At 28.4% G+C, this 22,858-nt stretch overlaps 1 protein-coding gene across 4 annotated transcripts in view; it reads right to left on the reverse strand.

The window, feature by feature from the left end:
- Nucleotides 1–22,858, reverse strand: part of LOC136080642 (A disintegrin and metalloproteinase with thrombospondin motifs adt-1-like) — a 129,566-nt gene that overhangs the window by 73,582 nt on the left and 33,126 nt on the right. For all 4 annotated transcript variants that reach the window (XR_010638572.1, XM_065797556.1, XM_065797554.1 and 1 more), the window contains 2 exons: nucleotides 451–576; nucleotides 1–337 (listed from right to left, as the gene is read on the reverse strand). The exon at nucleotides 1–337 is cut by the window's left edge and continues 173 nt beyond it. Coding sequence is in view for 3 of the 4 variants with exons in the window: in XM_065797556.1 (XP_065653628.1) it covers nucleotides 1–337; nucleotides 451–576 (463 nt within the window). In the remaining variant the exon portion in view is untranslated. The remainder of the gene's footprint in view (nucleotides 338–450; nucleotides 577–22,858) is intronic.

The following is a 22,858-nucleotide window of genomic DNA, read 5'->3' on the forward strand; positions in this document are numbered from 1 at the left end:
TAAAATTCTTGTCTTACATTAATTTGACTCCAAGATTTTAAATAAAAGAGCATTGAATAATAAAAACTGTGGAATGAACCATTTATAGTTGAAGTAACATACAAACTACCATTTGGGGCAAAGTAAATAGCAGGATTGCTATTTTGAGTAGTATTATTGCTGTTATCTGGAAATAAATGAATAATGCTTCTCCAATTATTGTCAAAAGCATTTGGCTTTACTTCAAACAATACAGAATATTCTTTATTTAATGATTTTAAGGTTGTAACATAAGTATTTCTTGCTAAAGGTACTTCATCTTCCATTAAAAGCGAATCCTGTGTAATCTCAACACCATCTACATAAAACATTATTTAAACTTTAAAGGAAAATAAAGTTTTTTACTGAAAAAAAAATTTTAATGATTGCAATTTATACTGATATTTTATTTTGAAAAAAATGCTTAGAAACCTTGACAATAAATAATATTATTAAGGATTTTCTGTCCATTTCTGCATACACAAGTTGTGAACAAACCATTGTAAAAAATGCATTCTTTGATTGGAGTTGATGCAGTTCCAGTTATATTTCCAGTTTCTACAAATTAGAACATATGTTTAATAACTATTTTAAATAAATTTTACAAAAATTTATATATATATATATATATATATATATATATATATATATATATATACATATATATATATATAAATATATATATATATATATATATAAATATATATATATACATATTTATATATATATTTATATATATATGTATATATATATATATCTATATATATATATCTATATATATATATATATATATATATATATATATATATATATATATATATATATATATATATATATATATATATATATATATATATTTATATATATCTATATATATATATATATATATATATATATATATATATATATATATATATATATATATATATATATATTATATATATATATATATATATATATATATATATATATATATGTATATATTTAATGTAACACAAGTTTACATCTATGCCAGATGTAGATGAAGAAGGAGTGCAAGGCTGGTCAACAGAATTATTCTGCCTAACCCTAAAGTCTTTACTTAGAAGACCTTCTACAAGACAGTAGCTGGGTGCAGTTAACATCTGTCCAAGATGAGCATTTTTATCAAGACACCATTTCTAGCATTTACTCACCCAAAGCAGGGGATTTGTTACTCCTAGCCTTTGCCTAAAAAGGCAAACCCTATAAGACAGCAGGGCATGAGGCAAGTAGTACTGGGTTACATGATACAAATACCAGGGTGATTGTGATGATTCTGAACCTGACCTGACCTGGAGTAGTCGAAAGAAGATTTTTCCTGTAAGCAGTACTTTAAAACATTGATGAGAATATTTTAGAAATGCATTAGGATAAACATTTTAATAGAATACTAGAGATTAAGGTGAGCATAGGTATTTATCCTAGCATAATAAATTCAAATTAAACAAATAATTTCAGTTTTTACCTGATGATTAGTTACTACACAAGTTTCCTCTGGACACATTTAAAAAAAATTAATCTCCTTTAACTAAAGGATCGCTTAAAATAGCTATTTTGTTTCTTGCACAAACCTTGCACCGTACTATTTTAACTAACTATTTTCTTCCATATATCCTAAAATTGTTTCTTTTCCCCACAAAAGAAAAGTTTTTAAATTCTTAAATTCTTAGGTTTATTAACATTGTGTTTGTAGAAAATGCCATTTTAAAAAACTCTTTATACTTAAACATATTTTTTTTTTCTGCATTTAACATTTTGTTCTTCTAAAAACTAATAAAAATTAAAAGTGAATAAATCACTATACAATATCAGGGAGTATTGTTAAGGAGTTCTGCTTCCTCTTAAGTACCTATTTAAGATCAGAACTTAAAAAATAAAAAAACTTCAAAATAAATATTATTAGAGGCTATGAAAAGGTGTTCCACTTACTCCCCTTACATTATTTCTACAATTTCAGTTTATCTATAAAAGCTTAGTTTAAATATTTTGATGCAACTAAAATATGGTATTCTTAACTTTATTTAGGTCAATCGATGCCTGAAAAATTTGATGTATTTATGATTATATTGGTCGCTGAATTTCCTAATCCAAACCATTACTGCTTTTGTTTTTTAAAATGTTTTTTTTCTTGATAACAAAAATTATTCTACTGCTTATTCTAATAAACTTTGAAAAAAAATAAATAACTTTTTATGATTGATAAACAAAAATAACAGTTGAAATTTATATAACAAAAATTAAAAACTTTCAAAATGAAAGTTCATATAAAAATACTCGAACCTGAAACTTGCACCAAACTTAGCGCTGACATTATATATTATCTTTGAAAAGTTTTAAGTGTGTAAATTAAAATATATAAAATTTTATTGCATTATTATTTTTTCACTATAGGCTTATTATTTGTACTAAATTTTGATTTTAATTAAATGATGTAAGTTTTTTTCTATTTAAAAGAGTTTGCCTTCTACTATAAAAGAATTAAAAAAAAAATAAAGTTTTAATCTTTAAGCTATTCATCCTTAACGTAAACAAAAACGTTTTTAGTGTAAGATTAGTTTGTTTTTTTTAATTTATAGTTTTTTTATTTTATTTTTTTATTTCATCTTCTTTAAGATTTCTTTCATTTCTTATAGTTTAGGTTGTTTATAACTTTCTTTTTTTGTCAGGTTTTTTCACCACATTTTTAAACATTTAAAAACCCAAGGCCAAGCTTTCAAAAGAAATAATAGCAAGCATTATCAGGAATCAAGTGCTATCACGCCTTTCTCGTCAATGACTGAGGAGAATACAGCGCCAAACCTGTAAAAATAAATTTTTTTACTATGTTCTCTATCATAGAAGCCAGATGTCGGGCAACCCTTTATATATATATATATATATATATACATATATATATATATATATATATATATATATATATATATATATATATATATATATATATATATATATATATATATATATAAAACCAATTAAATTTAATTGTAATGTCAAATATTGTCAGCCTGCTTGTTTATTTTAAGAGTTAATTAGAAGTTTAATGACTACTTGGAAAAATGTCTGAAATTAAGCATGCAAAAGTATTAGCGCACTCATTTAAAATGTATTAGCACACTCGTTTAATTCCTTTGATAAAAACTTTTTTGGTTAATTTTTGTTAAAAACTCTCTGCTGATTAATAATAGTTAATAAAAATATAAGAAGAATAAATTGAAGTGGCGGAAATATCATTTGAAATACAGTTAGTTAAAACTTTAAAATTGCAACAACAAAAATATGGGTTTAAGGAGCATATCAATTGAAACGAAGGGGTAAGTTGTTGGCCTGAACAAAAGTGGTCTCACAATCAAGAAATCGGACGTCAACTTGAAATCAGTGAATGCAGCATTTGAAAAACACTCAAAAACTATAATGAGTTTGGAACAGTAAAAGACAAAAGTCGCTCTGGTCGTCCCAAAAAAATGTCAGAAAGGGACAAAAATAAAGTAATTATGCTCGCTAGACGCAACCCAAAACATGAGCATAGCCAAAATCACCTCAGATCTGAATACAGCGTTGGGTGCACATCAAGTAAGCCGATCAACAATTAGCAAGCTTATGACGAAAAAACATCTCAATTCATACCTTGCAACAAAGAAGCCACTATTAAGTATCAAAGACCGTCTCAAGCGAAGAAAATGGTGCAAAGAGAGAGCTGCATGGACTGTAGAGCAATGGAGAAAAGTAATTTTCTCGAACGAGTCAAATTTTGAACTTATTAATCGCAGGAAAAGGGTTGTCATGAGAAGATACAAAAACGAAAAATATAATCCACCTTTTATCATGTCAAGAGATCAAGGAGGAGGAGGTTCAATTGCCATTTGGGGCTGCATTGCTGGATCTAGCAATGAACTGGCGCATCTTTACACTGATTGCCTTAATCAACATTGATATAGAGAGATATTAGAAGATTATTTAAAGTCATCAATAGACGCTTTCAAGGCTGACTCCACATGGCAATTTCAACAAGACAACGCTCCTTGCCACACAGCAAACTCAATAAAGCAATACATGGAAGAAAAACGGTTGAATCTAATGCCTTGCCCCGCTCGCTCGCCTGATTTAAATCCTATTGAGAATTTTTGGAGTTGGATGGACTGCAAATTACAAAAAAGCAAGCCCACTAACTTGGTGCAGCTCAAAACGCAGATGCAAGAGTTGTGAAATACCGTGCCACAAGAATCAATCAGAAAACTTATACATTCTATGCCGCATAGAGTCTTAGCATGCTTTAAAAATAAAAGTGATCACATAAAATATTAAACTTTCTTAAAATCTTCGAAAAACTGTAAGTGTGCTAATGTTTTTGCACACTTTTTTAATATTGTTTTTATCACTCTAATTGTATTCTTATTGAGTTCAAGATAATAATAAAGAAATATTTTTTATATATTTGACAATTAGTATTTCTGCTTTATTTTATGAATAAGTTATAAAAAAAATGTCAATCAGCCTTTTATTGTTTTCAAATTACATTCATTTGAAGTTCCCTTAGGTAAAAAAAATGAGTGCGCTAATACTTTCAGGAAGCACTGTATACATATATATATATATATATATATATATATATATATATATATATATATATATATATATATATATATATATATATATATATATATATATATATATATATATATATATATATATATATATATATATATATATATATATATATATATTAGGGCTGTCCAAAAAAAATTTTTTTTTCAGATTTGATTGCATAGTTGTTTATTTTGTGCCATTTGACATAGTAATTAACTGTGCAAAAAATCTTTCCAATCAGATAATGTTTAGGGGGTGCTCAATGACCATAAAGTTTTATGAAAAATGTGAAAAACATGGAAAAAGTAACAAAGTTCCACAAATTTCTAAAACCCGGTTAATTAGATTTTTCAGATTTGATCAGTTTTAATTATCTCTAAATATTAAATTCTGAATACAAATTACAATCCACATCCACTTTAGACTGGTTTATTAGCAGAGAAATTAATGAAATAAAATACTGCAATACGACTAAAGTTCTGCGGTTTTTGTTATATCAGAATTTTTCCAAAATAAAACACTAGGATTTTTGACTCTTTGTCATTGATTAAAATACGAATTATAAACAAAAAAACATATGAGCAATTAACATTTAATTATCGTAATGTTATAGTTCGTGCAATGTTAATGCTAGCGAGGACTATAACTCTTCAGAGTACACTTTCTGGCATCTGGCACTCGCTTTCTGTGATCCTCAACCACCTGAATTAACCTCTGCATTTCAGATTCATTCCTTGTAATCGATTCATTAAACATCGACATTAAAGCCACAGATCGTTCGGCAGCATCATTTACTACTTTCAATGAATATACTAAATTTTTTCCTTCTTGGTATTCTGGGGAATCATTCCAGGTAGCTGGATCGTTGTTGAACAGAAAATCAATATCAACCTTCATTGACCGCAACGCACTTGCTGAAACTGATGTCACCAGCATGTCCAGAGATTTCTTCTCTAGACTTTCAATGTTCTTTAATTTGATCAACCTTTCAGACCAGTTCTCACCGTGAAATTTCATGTTGGAAATCATTTTTCGCTTCTCTTCCGTTTGAAGTTTGTTTGAAAACAAAGCTAGTGGGACCAATTCTGGTGAAAGGTACCACAAATGGTTTTGAAAGTTCTTGACTGCTGCTTCGGAAATCGTTTTATTCACAACTGCAAACTGCTTAAGTTGCTGAAACAGAAACAAGTCATTAACTGGAGCATCGCTGGCATTTGTGCATGATATCCAAGATTTTACATAAACCAGACTAGCAAATAAGCAAAATTCACAGAGATTTTTTTCCTCTTTTGTGGTCAACTTGAACTCTTCACGAAATAAATAAATCTTAAAACAATAAATAACCTTGGCCATCCAGCGAGCCATGCGATAAGCACCAGGGATCTTGAAATGATAATTTTTCTCTTCTTGATCCGGCAGTTTTCCATGTATTAACAGACAGAGATCCATGATTTCTTTGTAGTCATCCCTTGGCATTTTAACATGCAGGTTTTCTTTGAGGAATGCAATCACTTCATTTTGTAGTTCTTGCACCAGGGGTATTTTCATTCGAATGTCATCCAGAGGTTTAAAATTTCCTTGATTAACTTTGGGCCAATATTGCTGAAATCTCTGGAAAAGAGGTATGTTGGGACCAGATGATGGTCCAAATAGTGATCCAAACACTCCTGCTACTATGATCTCATGAACATGGTGTCTGCAAGCGAAATATAACAAATTTCTACCTATATGTTTCTCTAGAACTACACATGCACCATTTTTGGAGCCAGTGTTAGAGGCTGTAGTATCAAAACTCATTCCAATAACATCACCAATTATGTCCCAGAAATTAAGCAGATGAATAACTGCTTTTGCTTGGGCTTCTCCAGTTCCAGCTGATAGTTTTGCTATTCCAAGTATTTTGTCAACATTGTGACCTGTCACACCTACAGATAGCCGGTCAACATTTGCTTTAGGGGCTGCAGAATTTGTACGATCTATCATCAGTTTGCCATCCCAGTGGACGATTAATGGTGGTTTGTCCAAATCGCAGAATTCAGTTCGAACAGTGGCTTCAATATTTGATCGATGATAGGTTCGTTTTCTACGGACTGTAGAACGTGACAATGATCCATCATCAAGGTTCTGTCCACCAGCCCTTGCAATTGCTGCTGCTAGTATAGTAAATTTTGTGTCAGATAGATTAATTCTGTCTAATGTTGATGAAACATCAGGCGAGTCAAGAATTGTATCTAAGATACATTGTCGTTTTGGAGTACTTGCTAAACTTGATTCAGCTGACCCTGAAGAACTTGCTTTACTGACTTGTTGTCTGTAATAAACAGGGATTTCTATCTCAAAATCTCTATCAACCATTTTGTCATTATCAACAGCATCGTTATCGTTGTCATCACTATAACTTTCGTCATGTAAAGGTTCAATAACAGGAACTATTGCACTCGCACCAGATTGTCTTTGCTCTTCTTTTAGCTTTCGTTCTCTCTCTGCTTGTTTCCTTGCTTCATTTCTTTCTTCTAATTTTGAAAGTTCTTTGTCCTCTCCAAACATCACCATTTTTCTCTGACATCTCTGATCCAATAAAAATTCTTTATCTTCTTCAATTCTGATCATGGTTTCAGCATCCTTGTGGGCAATGTCAAAAAGTAGGCCAATGGTGTCTGTAAATGATTTCTCTCTCGATTTCTGAGAATCTGACAATCTGGATTTTTTTTTTTTTATTAATTTAAATTCCTGGACTAAAGTTTTCAACTTTAAGACTACATTCGGATGAAATGCTGTCGGAATACGGGCTTTATTCCAAATAATAATCAGTTCATCAACAGTTGTTTTAAGACTTTCAGGCACTGACTTTTTGGTTGAATTAAGATGATAAAAAAATGTTTTTAAAACATCAGATGTTAAGGGAAGAACTTTATCTGGAAGATTTGGCTCTGGTTGTCCAATTAAAAAGATTTTGGTTTGAAGTCGTGTAGAGATAGCAACACGAGATGATGCTGCCATTTCAATGATAACTGAAATATTATGAGAAAATCAAAACTCAATACCATATTATACAAACTTATCATTCAGTTGTTGGTTTATGCAGCTGCAGCAATATATTATAATAATTATTACTAAAGAAATTAAATAAATATTTTCAAATTAGAAATCATTATTATCTGCACTTAATAACAAACAATACACTACCAGACTACCATGCTAGTTTTCTGTAATAGGTTACTAAGGTTAGGTACTATCAAAATATTAATACATTTGTTGTCAAACTGAAATTCCAAATAAAAATAATATTTATACTTGTAAACCTTTTTATTCTGTTTCAACAAATTCTAAATTGAGTTAAATAATAGTATTAAAATTATGAATACAAATTTTAACAAAATGATATAAACACAGTTGTTTTAAACACTAGCAGACATTTTTTAGTCTGGTGCCCTGATGACAGTTAATCTGCTGCACTTTAATTAATCTATATAGCACGCAATCAGACAATATTTCAGTGGAAAAAATCTAACTAACCAGGTTCTAGAAATTTTTGGAACTTTGGAACTTTTTACACGCTTTTGACGTTTTTCGTAAAACTTTATGGTCATTGAGCACCCCCTAAACATTATCTGATTGGAAAGATTTTTTCCACAGTCAATTACTATGTCAAATGGCACAAAATAAACAACTATGCATTCAAATCCGAGAAAAATTTTTTTTTCCTGTGTTCACATGAACAGCCCTAATATATATATATATATATATATAAGAACATTGAGTACTCTATTTTGTATAATACATTTAAAATTTTATTTAAAAAAATATTTACATTTATATATAATATATATATATATTTATATATATATATATATATATATAAATATATATATATTATATATATTTATATATATATATATATATATATATATATATATAATATATATATATATATATATATATATATATATATATATATATATATATATATAATTTTTATGCGTGCATTTAGAATAAAAATTAATATTTATTAATTTTTATTCTTAATGCATGCCACAAAAGGCATGCACTTTGAACAAAAAAACTGCATTTAAATAGTTTAATAAATAATCATAATAAATAATAATAAGAGATAAATCATTTACTATAAAATTATTTTCAGCAATAACTAAAGAGATTATTAATAGAGATCTGAAATATACATAAAAAATATATTTATACTATCATTTGTATTTATTTTTTAATTACTATTTGTATTTATTACTTAATAATGTATTTATTATATATTTTTAAGTTTTTAAAAGCTCTATAAAAAACTGTAAGTTCATTATTACATTGATTCCCATTGTTTTCGGAATGCTAGTGCTAAGCATGTGAATTAAGCAATATTTTAAACAAAATTTCAACACTTAAAAATGTTAAAATAAACACAAATTTTCCTTATTTATGATTCAAAATGTAAGTTAAGAGTAAGATGTTTTATGTAATAAAATTGGGGATGTCCATTGATATATTGTATACTTGTTGTTACTAATAGTATTTGCATGCTGATGATAATTAAACAATAAAACTTGACATAAATTTTATTCAGAATGTATGTAAAAGGTTTTAAATAACAAAATAAAATAAGGCATGTCAATTCAAGTTTCTAATTAAGTTAAAGAAGTCAAAAGTTAGTTATATCTCTATCCAAATATTTAAATTGTTTTTTAAATTATCTTTAATTTGACAAGCAATATCGCAAAGTTATGAAACTGTTTTAGTAATATGTATTCAGGCTTTTATTTTCTCTCTAACTGTTTCAAATAACAAACTATGCATAATTATGCATAAATTATGCATAAATTGTTGAATTCTTGCTTTAATTTGGTTTTATTTATTATATATAATAGAAAAACTATTCTTTCCAACAAAATGGAAAACATTTATTTGATTTTATTTGGTACACCCAATAACAAAACAGACATCCTCTATACATGTCTATGTATCTATATCACAGGTGGCAGATTTATTTAACTTTACTTATCTATGTTTTGAATTATTGTTAAAGCATCTTGTATAGAGATTTTTTTCATATAAGATCAAATATTAAAAAACAAAAAAAAAGTTTACATAATGTTTTCTAACAAAGTCTTTAAATCCAAAATGTCATTTAGAAGCAGTGGCTGCAAGAAAGTGCACAAATACAAAAAAACAAACAGTTGGTAAAAGCTGTTTCGTGGTGTAAAGATAACAGAGACTGTAAGAGGTAACAGATAGTGTAAAAGGAAAATGTGTCTTCCAATCAGGACTTTATCTACTGATTAAAGATCATATGCATCATCTTGATGGTAAAATACAGACAGGAAAAAAATGTCAATACTGATCTTTACTATTGGAAGAGAACTCAATTCTATTCAGTCACTTAGGTTTCTTTGCAATTTAAAAGTGACCATCCACATTTCCTGAGAATAAATAATTTCTTTTTCTGTTTTATTATAATCAGGCTCTACCTTTTAAGGCTACTTCCTTTAAAAGTGCTATTTTTGCAAATATGTATATCAATTATATGTATACCTAATTCAACTAATTATATATTTTAAATGCACTTTCTGAGGAACTTACTGCATCTCTAATTATGACAGGAGCAGAACAGATTGTGGAAGAGATTTGGAATGAAAATTGAAACCACAAGAATTTACAATAATAATGAATATCCTCAGTTGATTTATTATGGTGCTGAGGATATATATGATTATTATGGTGCTGAGGACATATACGATTATTATGGTGCTGAGGATATATATAATTATTATGGTACTGAGGATATATATGATTAATATGGTGCTGAGGAAACATATTTCTAGTTTGGTTTATGCAGCAAAAATAGATCAAAATTAGATAAAAATAATCACAAAAAAAAAGAAAAAGAAAACAGATATTGCGATAACTTATTTGTTTTATTTTTAGGTTTACTTTATTTTTAGTTTTTCAAAAAATGGTTAGACCTGGACCACCATTGCTAAATGAAATAAAACTAATGTTTTTCTTTAAAATACATTTTCTAACAAATCTAACAATATTACTATTAAAATTAAAAGTAATGAATTGTAAAAAAAAATAAAAAAAAATCAGATATAAATAGACATCAGAGGCCAATAAAGATAATTATTCAGAAGCCGTTGAATCAAGAAGCCTTCAAGAATCTCAAACTGATAATTTCGTGGCTATGGCCATTATTTTGCCTTAGTTATTTTGCTAACTCTACAAATCATGCAAAAGTCTTAACCCCTTAATAAAATAAACAGATATATTAGGTAAACAATATGCCACAATTTATTAAATCAAGATACCAGGCATGTTGTTTATTAGAAAGATTTTGATCTTTTTTCAGACAAAAGACCTTAAGTGTTCAGAGAAAAAAAAAAAAAAAACAGAATAATTAAAAATTAAAACTCTTTTTCATTTTATGTTGTTGACTTAGTAGTTAATGGTGTGGTATTTAATAAGCGCACAGAAATTTTAGTACATCTCAACTCATAAAAAGTTTTTAGTAAAAGAATTATTTAAACTAATGTTTTAATTCTTAATTTAATAAAAGATATATAATATTCTACCTTTCTAATAAAGGTGTTATTGTGTTATTACCTATATAGGTTTGCATTTAACTTTTTCTAAAGATATCTTTGTTGAGTTTTGCTTTGAGTTAAACAAGATCAGACTTATAAAAATTATGTTTGAAAAGTTGGTAGCTTTCAAAGAACAATAGTTGATAAAACAGCTTGTTAGTTAACAGCTTGTTAAAAATGATATCCAACTCCATAATATGCAGTATATCAAGAATATAGTTTGTTTTATTCGGAAAATCTGCAACAAATTTTGCAACATTCAATTGAGTCTTAATTTAAGTAGAACACTGAGAGCTTTCTGATAATAATTAGCATAGGATCTAATCATTCCATGTGCCTATAATTAGTAAGTGACCGGGGCCCCGGCTAAAAATGTGACATTTTGCAAACCCCACCCCGGCCTCTGCAAAATTATAAGAATTAGCAGGGGTTGATAGCTGGGGCTAGAAAAAAATTTATAATACTTTATATATTATAATTTTATGCTTAAATTTACTATTTATTAAATACTGGCATAAATTTATATATTTTCAAAATCTAATTTTCTTCCAACGGGATTGCAAGCAACCACTATTAAATTATGAGTTATTTTAAAATAAAGAACAAGTTAAAATACTAGGAAACGTATAACTGAAGACTTAAAAAGTTAAAAGTTATATAAAAAATAAAGATGAGTAGGATTTATAAGGTTGTTTTGATGTTCAAGGAAAAAAACTGAATTAATAAAACTTTTTGTAGCATGAAGGGACAGATACAGTAAAAGGGTGCAACTTGTTGAATGAAAAGCCTAGCAAGAATGAGTTTTGGCTTATTTTTATAGAGATGATAGCACGTTTGAGCATAAGACAAAAGGCATAAATGTTCAGAAAAAACTTTTTAAAAAATAGAATAATGAAAAATTAGAACTCTTTTTCATTTTATGTTGTTGACTTGGTAGTTAATGGTGTGGTATTTAATAAGCGCACAGAAATTTTAGTACATCTCAACTCATAAAAAGTTTTTAGTAAAAGAATTATTTAAACTAATGTTTTAAAAAAGTTGGTAGCTTTCAAAGAACAATGGTTGATAAAACAGCTTGTTAGTTAACAGCTTGTTAAGAATAATCTGCAACTCAATAATTGGCAATATATCAAGAACTTTTGTTTTATTTCGAAAATCTGCAACAAGTTTTGCAACATTCAATTGAGTCTTGATTTAATTAGAACACTGAGAGCTATCTGATAATAATTAGCATAGAATCTAATCATTCCATGTGCCTATAATTAGTAAGTGATCGGGGCCCCGGCTAAAAATGTGACTTTTTCATATCCCGCCTCAGCCACAGTAAAATTATAAGATTTAGCAGGGGTTGATAGCTGGGGCTAGAAAAAAATTTATAATACTTTATATATTATAATTTCATGCTTAAATTTACTATTTATTAAATACTGGCATACATTTATATATTTTTAAAATCTAATTTAATTCCAACGGGATTGCAAGCAACCACTATTAAATTATGAGTTATTTTAAAATAAAGAACAAGTTAAAATACTAGGAAACGTATAACTGAAGACTTAAAAAGTTAAAAGTTATATAAAAAATAAAGATGAGTAGGATTTATAAGGTTGTTTTGATGTTCAAGGAAAAAAACTGAATTAATAAAACTTTTTGTAGCATGAAGGGACAGATACAGTAAAAGGGTGCAACTTGTTGAATGAAAAGCCTAGCAAGAATGAGTTTTGGCTTATTTTTATAGAGATGATAGCACGTTTGAGCATAAGACAAAAGGCATAAATGTTCAGAAAAAACTTTTTAAAAAATAGAATAATGAAAAATTAGAACTCTTTTTCATTTTATGTTGTTGACTTGGTAGTTAATGGTGTGGTATTTAATAAGCGCACAGAAATTTTAGTACATCTCAACTCATAAAAAGTTTTTAGTAAAAGAATTATTTAAACTAATGTTTTAAAAAAGTTGGTAGCTTTCAAAGAACAATGGTTGATAAAACAGCTTGTTAGTTAACAGCTTGTTAAGAATAATCTGCAACTCAATAATTGGCAATATATCAAGAACTTTTGTTTTATTTCGAAAATCTGCAACAAGTTTTGCAACATTCAATTGAGTCTTGATTTAATTAGAACACTGAGAGCTATCTGATAATAATTAGCATAGAATCTAATCATTCCATGCGCCTATAATTAGTAAGTGATCGGGGCCCCGGCTAAAAATGTGACTTTTTCATATCCCACCTCAGCCACAGTAAAATTATAAGATTTAGCAGGGGTTGATAGCTGGGGCTAGAAAAAAATTTATAATACTTTATATATTATAATTTCATGCTTAAATTTACTATTTATTAAATACTGGCATACATTTATATATTTTTAAAATCTAATTTAATTCCAACGGGATTGCAAGCAACCACTATTAAATTATGAGTTACTTTAAAATAGAGAACAAGTTAAAATACTAGGAAACATATAACTGAAGATTTAAAAAGTTGTAAGAGTATAAAAAATGAAGATGGGTAAGGTTTTTTTGATGTTCAAGGAAAAAAACTGATTGTTTTTGTAGAAAAAAGAAAGAAATGCAACCTTACAAAAATGGGAGAATGGCTTAAGTTTGACAGATAAAGCAGGTCTAATTACATTTACAATGTGCTTTTAGACTTTGTCTAAGAGTAAGAGGATTGTGATTTGTCAATATAGGAATGCCAATAATAATGCAATATTTATTTGCAGTAAATAAATGAGTTTTGTTGTCTAACAAAAATTATGGATTTTAAGTCAAGAATTAAATCTATAAGCAACTGCAATCCTTAGGCTTTTACAGAAGAAAGATAAGATTTAAAATTGGCTGCTTGTTCTAAGCAATTAAAAAGTGAAGACTTTTTGTCAAGACAAGAGTATAATGTTGAGTCGTCAGCAAATAATGCCACTTTAGATTTCATGAAGATTGTTATTGTAGATAAGAAATAATACAGGACCAAAGATAGAACCTTATGGTAGATAGAACCTTATGGTACCCTTAAAGTTACTTAAAATAGAGAAGAGCGTAGGCCATTATATTCAAGAGCCAAATTAGAGTAAGACTTCCTTGCAAATAACTCTGCTTTATTCTGGGAGAAGTAAAAAGATCAGACCCATGAATGATAGATTTAATGTTAGACTTACTTTAGTTAATGACACTGTTGAAGATTAACCAAAAGTCTCTAGAACTTTACATCAGAGATAAGATACAAGATTTAGTAAACTGAGAATAACAGAGCTTAACATCAGCTTAACTTTTTACATTGGCTTCTTGCCAATAATAAAAGGGTATTTGTTCTTAAGAGAAATAATCTTGTAAAAAATTTAAAAAAAAAGATAAATTTTTAATAAAGCAATTGCTCAAGATAGTAAAAAAAGTGGCGTAGAATGAGACTTGACCTAAAAATAAAGAGAAATAATAAAAGCTTCCAATCTTTTATTCATAAGGAATAAAAGCTTCCAAAATGCACTTTATGCATACATATTATGGATATAAACATATGTTTGCTATTTATTTAGATGCTGGAATACAATATTCTTTCATTGTTATACAAAATTTAGTATTTATATGGTGTAGTATTTGCAAAAATGTGTGGTGTGACTCTAGCAAGAAAAGAAAAGGAGGCATAATCTTGGACAGATTTTAAAAAATGTTGTATCGAACAATGTTTGTTAGAAAAGAATAAAGTAATTTAGGTATCAGCGTGTAGAGAGGTAGCAGCTTCAGTAGAAAATGGTAGTGGTAGAAGTAAGAAAACTTGAAGAGAGTGCTTTGCATATTGTATGAATGAGCTTTAGTTAAGAATAAAAATGCTCTAGATTGCTTATATTAGAGAAACAGCATAAAAGAGGAAGGCTGAAGCCTGATGATGATGATCATCATGATCATCATGATCATCACCGACATCATGATCATGATCATCATTTCAGGTTTTAGCTTTCATCTTTTATGCTGTTGATGATCATGATCATGATCATGATAATGATTATGATTATCATAATTATGATGATGGTTATGACTCCTTTACATGGTATCTGAAATTGTAATAAGAGGTTTTGCAACAAAAAAAGAGTTTTAAAAAAATGAAAATTTTAATGCAGAGTCTAATTCCAAAAAATAAAAAATCTACAAGTTTTTTAACACTGCTAGTGTGAAAACAACACTTTCAAAACAAAGTAGTTTTAAAATTATTTTTGTTATTAATGTTATTATTATGATGATTATATAATAGATAAACACTATAGATTGCTTTTTCCAAAGCATTTATGTATCAAGTGGCATTGAAAGGTTATGGCAGTTGAAAGGGCTAATGCAGCTTGAGTGGGAACTTGAGTAGGGATGCAGGTGGAGGAAAGACACTTGACAAGTAGGTGTCAGGGGAAGCACTGTGCTCCCAGTAGAGTCAGAGGGAGCTTACCTCTAATGTAATTCCTGCATTCTGAGAAGTAAAAAGAATTGTTTTTTAGAATATAAAATTAGCTAATTTGTTAAAAGATCAATCTTTACAAGTTGTTTTTTTTCTGATCATTAAAAAAAATTGCACCATTTACTATTTGCAAAAAAATTTAACCATTGATAATTGCTTAATAATAATTTAATAAATTTAAACACTATGGTAGTCACCCAAATAATATCTGCCACTCATTTGCCAGCATTTATTTTTCGTAAGTCATTTTTACAATAGTATTACTAATAATAAATATAATAATATTAATAATTATCTTAGTAATGATAATAATAATAATATGTAATAATAATAAAAGATAATAAAATTAATACAAACTATAGTAATAGTCTAGTAAGCACAGATTGGTTCAGAAATGGTCAATATTTAGTCGAAATTGTTCAAAAAATGAATAAAGCGTTTAACGATCTATTATTGATTAAAAATTGACACTTGATTTAAAATGTATATTTCAAACTTTTTTATATATACGTTTACTAAACGTCGATCTAGAGCCTAGAATATCAACTTACATTAATCAATATTGTAAACCTTTAATCGACCTTAATTAAACTTAAACATTTATTGATTTAAAATCTACGCTTTAAATCTTAAAGATATATACTTTTATTAAAGTCGATCAATATTGATAAATATAAATCTTTAAATATATACTTTTATTAAAGTCGAATACAATATTGACTAATATAAAATGTTATTCTAAACGTTTGATTGACGTTTAATTAACGTTTATTATACTATAATATAGTTATATAGCCATTGGTCAAAAGACTTACATAAAATCTTAAGTCACGCGGTTCAAATAGGCTTAATTAAAATGAAATAGAAAACTTATTAAAAAAATACATTTTATTCGCTAAATAATTAAATCAGACTTGAATGCAGTTTCAAGATTCACTTCCTTTCAACAACTGAAAACAAAACGACTGATAAATAAATAATAAATGAATTTCACTTGCGCCATTTTAATTCATGGAAGTTAAAAAGCTTTTTTTCTACCTTCCTAAATGCCAACAAATCAACGGATTCCGATGTTTTAGAAATTATTGATAACCATATTGACACAGTTAAAAAATATAAGTTACTGATCTCTCGTTATCAAAGTCCTGTCGCAAGAACTTTTTTCGTAAGTTTTATAAACAGTTTAAATTCATTTTTTAAACGCTAGTATGATTGTGTAACAGTAGGTATTCATCTTTGCTATAATCAAGAGGTTTATTACCTAAATAATTATTTTTTTTATTTTGAATGCATTTTAACTTAATTTAGTTACATTTGCTAATGAAAACTGGTAGAACAGAGCTGGTAAAAACCACTGCATATGTTGTGTCGCAACGTTACTAATTTTTTAATGTCAAAAGTAAACATGAATGGTACAGGAAATGTCGGAACTTTCTATTCAGAAAATCCTCTATATATAAAGTTGTTCTATGTAATTCCAATTTTGATTTAACTTAAAATACTATTTTAGCCTAGTTTTTGCGGTTACAAATTAGGTTACAAACTAAGACGATCAAGATACAAATGTAGAAGATGATGTTGCAAAAACAGGTGCTAGATAAACAAGCAGTACACGGTATTCTAGGAAGATTTTTGATAATGCATAAATCAGAGAAAACAGTGATTCAAAATATTTGTTTATGAGTTTCTTAATTTTGTTAGTAATCTTTGACTTAATGTTAATGTAAACATTTATTTTCTGCCTTTCTTTTTTTTTTTTTTTTTACATCTTTGCTTCCAACAAGGCTGAAAGCAACCACTATTAGAGTTGGAAGTTACTGGAAGAAAAAAAAGAAGTTTGTAGAGCGGTATACCGATTGACAGATGACTTAAAAGATTGCAAATTATATGTGCAAGAGCAGGTCTAACTATGTTTTTAACGCGTTTTTGTGCCTTGTCTAAAAGAAAAAGGGCATCATTAGAAGATCTGTCCCAGATATGGCAACAGTATTCCATACAAGAACAGATTTGAGTTTTATAGAGATAAAGAATAGAACCCAGAGTAAGCAAGTGTTGAGCTCGATAAAGAGATGCAACCTTAGCAGATGCTAATTTTGTAATAAAGTTGATATAGGGTTTCCAAGAAAGATCAGAATTAAGAATTAATCCTAGAAGATAAAGGATAGATGACTCATCAAGAACAAGGAATTATTTTTTTATTTCATTGCTATGGATACCTACATTTGCTTAGCAACAACCTATTTTTGTTATCTGCAGATATTTTACTATTATTCACTATATTTACTATTATTCACTATATTTGGCATGAGTACTAATATGAGATCACACTTCTCATAAAAGCTATAATTTTTTTATTTAGTTGCTATGGATACTTATATAGCTTAGTTACCAAAAACTAAAGTTACAAAATGGTAAATTTATTTTTGAATAAATTTTATTGGATTTTCAACCCACCTATACTGAATAACAATTAAGTATTTAGGTAAATAATGTTTTTGGAATAATAAAAACAAAAATAGTACATGAAAACATTGTCAATTCTAAATTACATCAAAAAATTATAAAACAATAATATTGTTTAAAGATTGTTTAAGAAATTTTAAAACATCTGAAGGAAATGCTTTATGATTTGTTCGGTGTGATGTTAACTTACGCAGTGATAAATTAACAGGATCACTGGAAACTAGGAGTCTATTGATAAGATCAGTATTTGTTGCTCTTCTGGATGTTTTTCGGCTGGAATTTTCGCCATAAGATTTGAAGTCTTTATTTCTAACCTATTGACCTTCCTCTGACATAAGTCCGATGGATAATGTAAAAGCTTTAATGTCATGTCCATGTATCAATACTTTGTGAACTGATTGAACCATGTAATAACATGGATTAATGGACACATATAGTCTAACAGTGTCAAAATAATAATCCTTGAATTTTAAGCAGTCTATTTCAGATCATGAAGAGAGTGTTACCAAAACAATGTAAAATCTAAATATAAGGTTTTGATCAATACCCAGCATTTCAGCTGTTTGTTAATATGCTGCAAAAGCATGCCTTGAGTTGTTGTCATTGTTGCTTGTTCCAGAACCCCCATATTTAGAGAAATCAAAAACAAGTTTGTTCATAAAATCAGTCTGAATCTTTTGTTTAGCTACAAATGCCTTTTTTGTATCATCTTTAGAACTTGCTTACCATTTTCTTGTTTCTTTTTTATATGCAATATGCAAAATTATCTTAAAAAAACGAATCCATGCATGGAGACTGGAAATACCATTTTTGAACTCTCTGTTAGTATAATCTATATCAAGGATATCAAGACTATTCATATTTTTGGAGGTACACCACACACTGAACAGCATTGAGTTATGATATGAGTTAGCTTTTTCAGATAATATTGTTTGAACCTTCCCATCAATCATTGTAAGCTCAATAATACAATTCACTTCAATAGAAGATCTGCAAACCTTTAATAAAATCTTACCCAAGCTTTTTATCTTACTTTTAATGTACTGATCTTCTTCAATCACAGACTCCTTGGATTCAGTTTGTATGCAGCTCTTATGGATCTACAATAGACTGTGGATGGCAACTTTTGATTTCTCCAAATAGGCAACTTTTTGTTTCTGTTGTTAAATCCAGTCAAATCCAATGGGACTAGACAAGTAATAAATAATGATTCTTCATGCTTTAAATCTCTGTTTATGTTCGGTTCTGATAAAGCTTGTTTATAAATGCTTTGGCCAGTAGCACAATCAAAACCAGCCTTACACGTGAGTTTCATTGTTTTTATTGCTTTGTAGTTCAATAGCAAGTGCCTCAGCACAGGTTCCTGAACTGCACAGATATTTGCAAAATATGAATAATTAAATCTTTTGAAGCTGAATAAACCTCCACTGTAATATTTGCAGGATAACATTTCAATTTTGCGTTCCTGACATCATAGTAAGCGGGGTAGATGTTATACTCTTTATCCAAGGCTCCGCTTCTAATCAATTGATAGGAAGCTTTTGCAGGCTGTCATCAATTATTATAGCCAGTGCTTTATCTGCTGAATATTTAGTTGCTTTATCTGTATTTGAAATGTTTAAAATGTTCTTGACAGCAATAACAATGGATTCTTATCTAAATTTTTTACTAGCAGCAACAAAAAATTCATTGGATGAATGAGATTCAATTAAGCAAGATATCCACCGTTTTTTAGTTTTATTAGAACTATTATCAAATGCAACTGGTTTTCGACCACGTCTGCTTGCAGAGCCAACAACACCAGGGGTGCCCGGGAGGCACGTGCCCTTTTTTTTTTAAGAAAATTCTACATATAGAGGACTTTAGTGCAATTTTGGCGATTGTGCTCCTTCACTACAAAACCCAAATTATTGAACAGCTAAAAAAAACTTTCTAAAACCAACGTCTTTAAATTCAGCAAATTTTGGCTAAATAAATTTCAATATATCTTTAGTAATATTTTGTTTTGAAATAGCAAGATTGTTTTTTTAGAGAAACTCATCAACTTCTAAGTTCAATAAAACCACATCTGCTTGTTCTTATAACAAATATTTTACATTTGAAAATTTAATGTTACATTATATATGTGACGTGGGCTACAAATTCTTGTTAGTAATTAATGTACTACAAGTGTTAATGATTAAAATTAAAAGTAATTAAATTACTGCTAGTGCTAGTAATTAAATTACTAACAACTACCAAAAATATGTTGTTGATATGCTATGCAAAGTAAGGTACCCATTGCAATTTAAAAAAATTAATCTCATAAGAATTGTGAACCTCATTTTAATACATATGCCCAATATTGTGTACTTAGTGCAAATAAAATACCGTTAAAACAACTTTAATGTAAAAATGAGTTTTTGCTATGCAAAATTTAGTACCATAGCAACCAAGTTTAGGGGGCAAGCGATTTGAACAATTTGAAACTCGATTGAAGCATCATATAGCTCAAATAAATAAAAGACAGCACATGGCAAATTGTAGTAATTATTAGTTATAGTGCGACAAAAAATAAAATTCTTGATGTTTTTTTTTTTAATCTGTGATTTTCAAAACATAACTGAGATAACATGCAATGACAAATTTAGTTTACACATTGGTTTTTCTTATCTCTAAATACATTAGAATAAAATGTCCTAATTTTTTAAAAAAAAACGTAGATGTAATTGAAATATCGCACGATGTTGATGTCACCGAAATTACTCATTTATAATATATTTTTTTTAATTTCAATATTCAAATGCTTGGAGTCCTGGTAGCTAAGGGATTTAGTATAAATAAATTATCAATAAATTTCTCTTAATATATATAGATACTAAAATTAAATAAGTTTTCAAGATAAGACAAATAAAAATTTTCCCATTTTGCCCACCTAATGACCCACTGTGGAGTGGTATAAACTCTTTGAAAATAAAATTAATGGATATGTTTCAAATATTTTTATGATTGTCGCTCACTATGAATCTATTTTATTGTGTTTGAGTCATTGTAAAATGGAGATAGGATACCAAAGTCAAGCAAATGACATCAAAGACTTTTAATAGTGTGCAAAAAATGTAAGTGTACAAAGAAGTTAAATGCAACCATTATTAACAAAACAGCCAGTTACATTATAATACGAAAAGTAACAACAACAGAAATTAAATGTACAATTTCTGTGAACAAGTCATCTATGAAAGGATTGCTTATAGTTTTAATATTTTAACCTGCTGTGAGAACTAAAAAAAAGATTAAAAGTAGTGTCTGTCCCCCCCCCCCCCATTCCCACACACACCTCTTTTTCTTTTTTTCTTTTTTTTTTTTTTTTCACACACACACCTCTTTTTCTTTTTTTCTTTTTTTCTTTTTTTTTTGAGGAAGGGGGGTTGGGGAAGGGTTAGGAAACAAAAGTGTTAGGAAACACTGCTTCTCACTCCAATGATAACTTGTATCTACATCTTTCTTTTAATACAGCAGTGTAATTCTAGCCAAGTTTTAATTTCTGTTAAGACAATAATTTACCTTGTCAAGAGTAATTGTTTCCTAGCTGTGCTTTAATTATGCGATAAATGAATGAGGAGTAATTTTATAAAGCTTTTCATACAGACGCTTCAAGAATTCATTTAACAGAAGCTAAAAACTATTAAACTATTGTTAATAGTCTAGTTCTATCTGTTGCTTTCCACTTTTTAAAACCTGACTGTTCATTGTTTGAAAAATGTTCATTCTTATGATTGTCATCATTTTGTGTCAGATAAAAAAATATTAGTGTTGTAAAAAATTGAGGCAGCTTTTAAGCTAGGATAAAATTGATTCTTGAATTGAATTTTAATTCTCTGCTAAAGACAATCATTTTAATAATTGTAATTTCAAATCAGAAATTTCTAGAAGATTTAGTGAGGATAATGGATTCAAGTGGGTTTTAATTAACAATTATTTTTAATAAAATGTTTTTACATGTTTTTGTTAATAATAAAATGTTTTTACATGTTAATTTTAAAGGTTAATTTAAATGTTAAAATTTGTTAGAGACATGTTAACTTTAGAGGTCATTTATTAAACTAAATTTAGAGGTTATTTACGTCATACGAAATTTACACAATATTTAATTAATTAGAAAAAAATTTTTGAATCCGTTTGAGAAAAGAATTCTATTAATCAAAAACACTCCTCTTCTTGTCCATAAGTTTTTACATAGGGCTCCTTATGTGGCCTCAAAAATGCACACAAAAGCATTAACGAGAATACTATCCATGCGCAACATGGCACTGTTAATACTCTGATGTTTTGAAGATGGTAATGAAATCAGCCTCTCTGAGAACTACTACAGGAAACCATACTACCAGCAGATCTCAGAATCATTAAACTGAGTTTTAGAGCTTTACCTTCATTAGGAGATAACAGGAAGTGTTGCATATCCAAAAAAGAAGAGTCAACAAGATCCAGCATTCATCATCCTAGGCAGGAAACAATGTAACACAGGTTTACATCTACGTCAGCCTAATAGATAAAGAAGGGGTTCAAGCCTGATTAGAAAAACTATTTTTCTTATCCCTAAAGTCTTTGATAAGGTAGCCTCCTACAAGACAGTAGCTGGATGCAGTTATATTTGCCAGCGATGAGTATTTTTATCGAGACACCATCCCTAGCCTTTACTCAAACAAGAGCCCTAAGGCAGGCAAATTTTTGCTGGATGCAGTTAACACCTGCCTAAGATGGGGCAGGT

The sequence above is a fragment of the Hydra vulgaris genome, chromosome 05, assembly GCF_038396675.1.
Source record: "Hydra vulgaris chromosome 05, alternate assembly HydraT2T_AEP".
NCBI lineage: Eukaryota > Metazoa > Cnidaria > Hydrozoa > Anthoathecata > Hydridae > Hydra > Hydra vulgaris.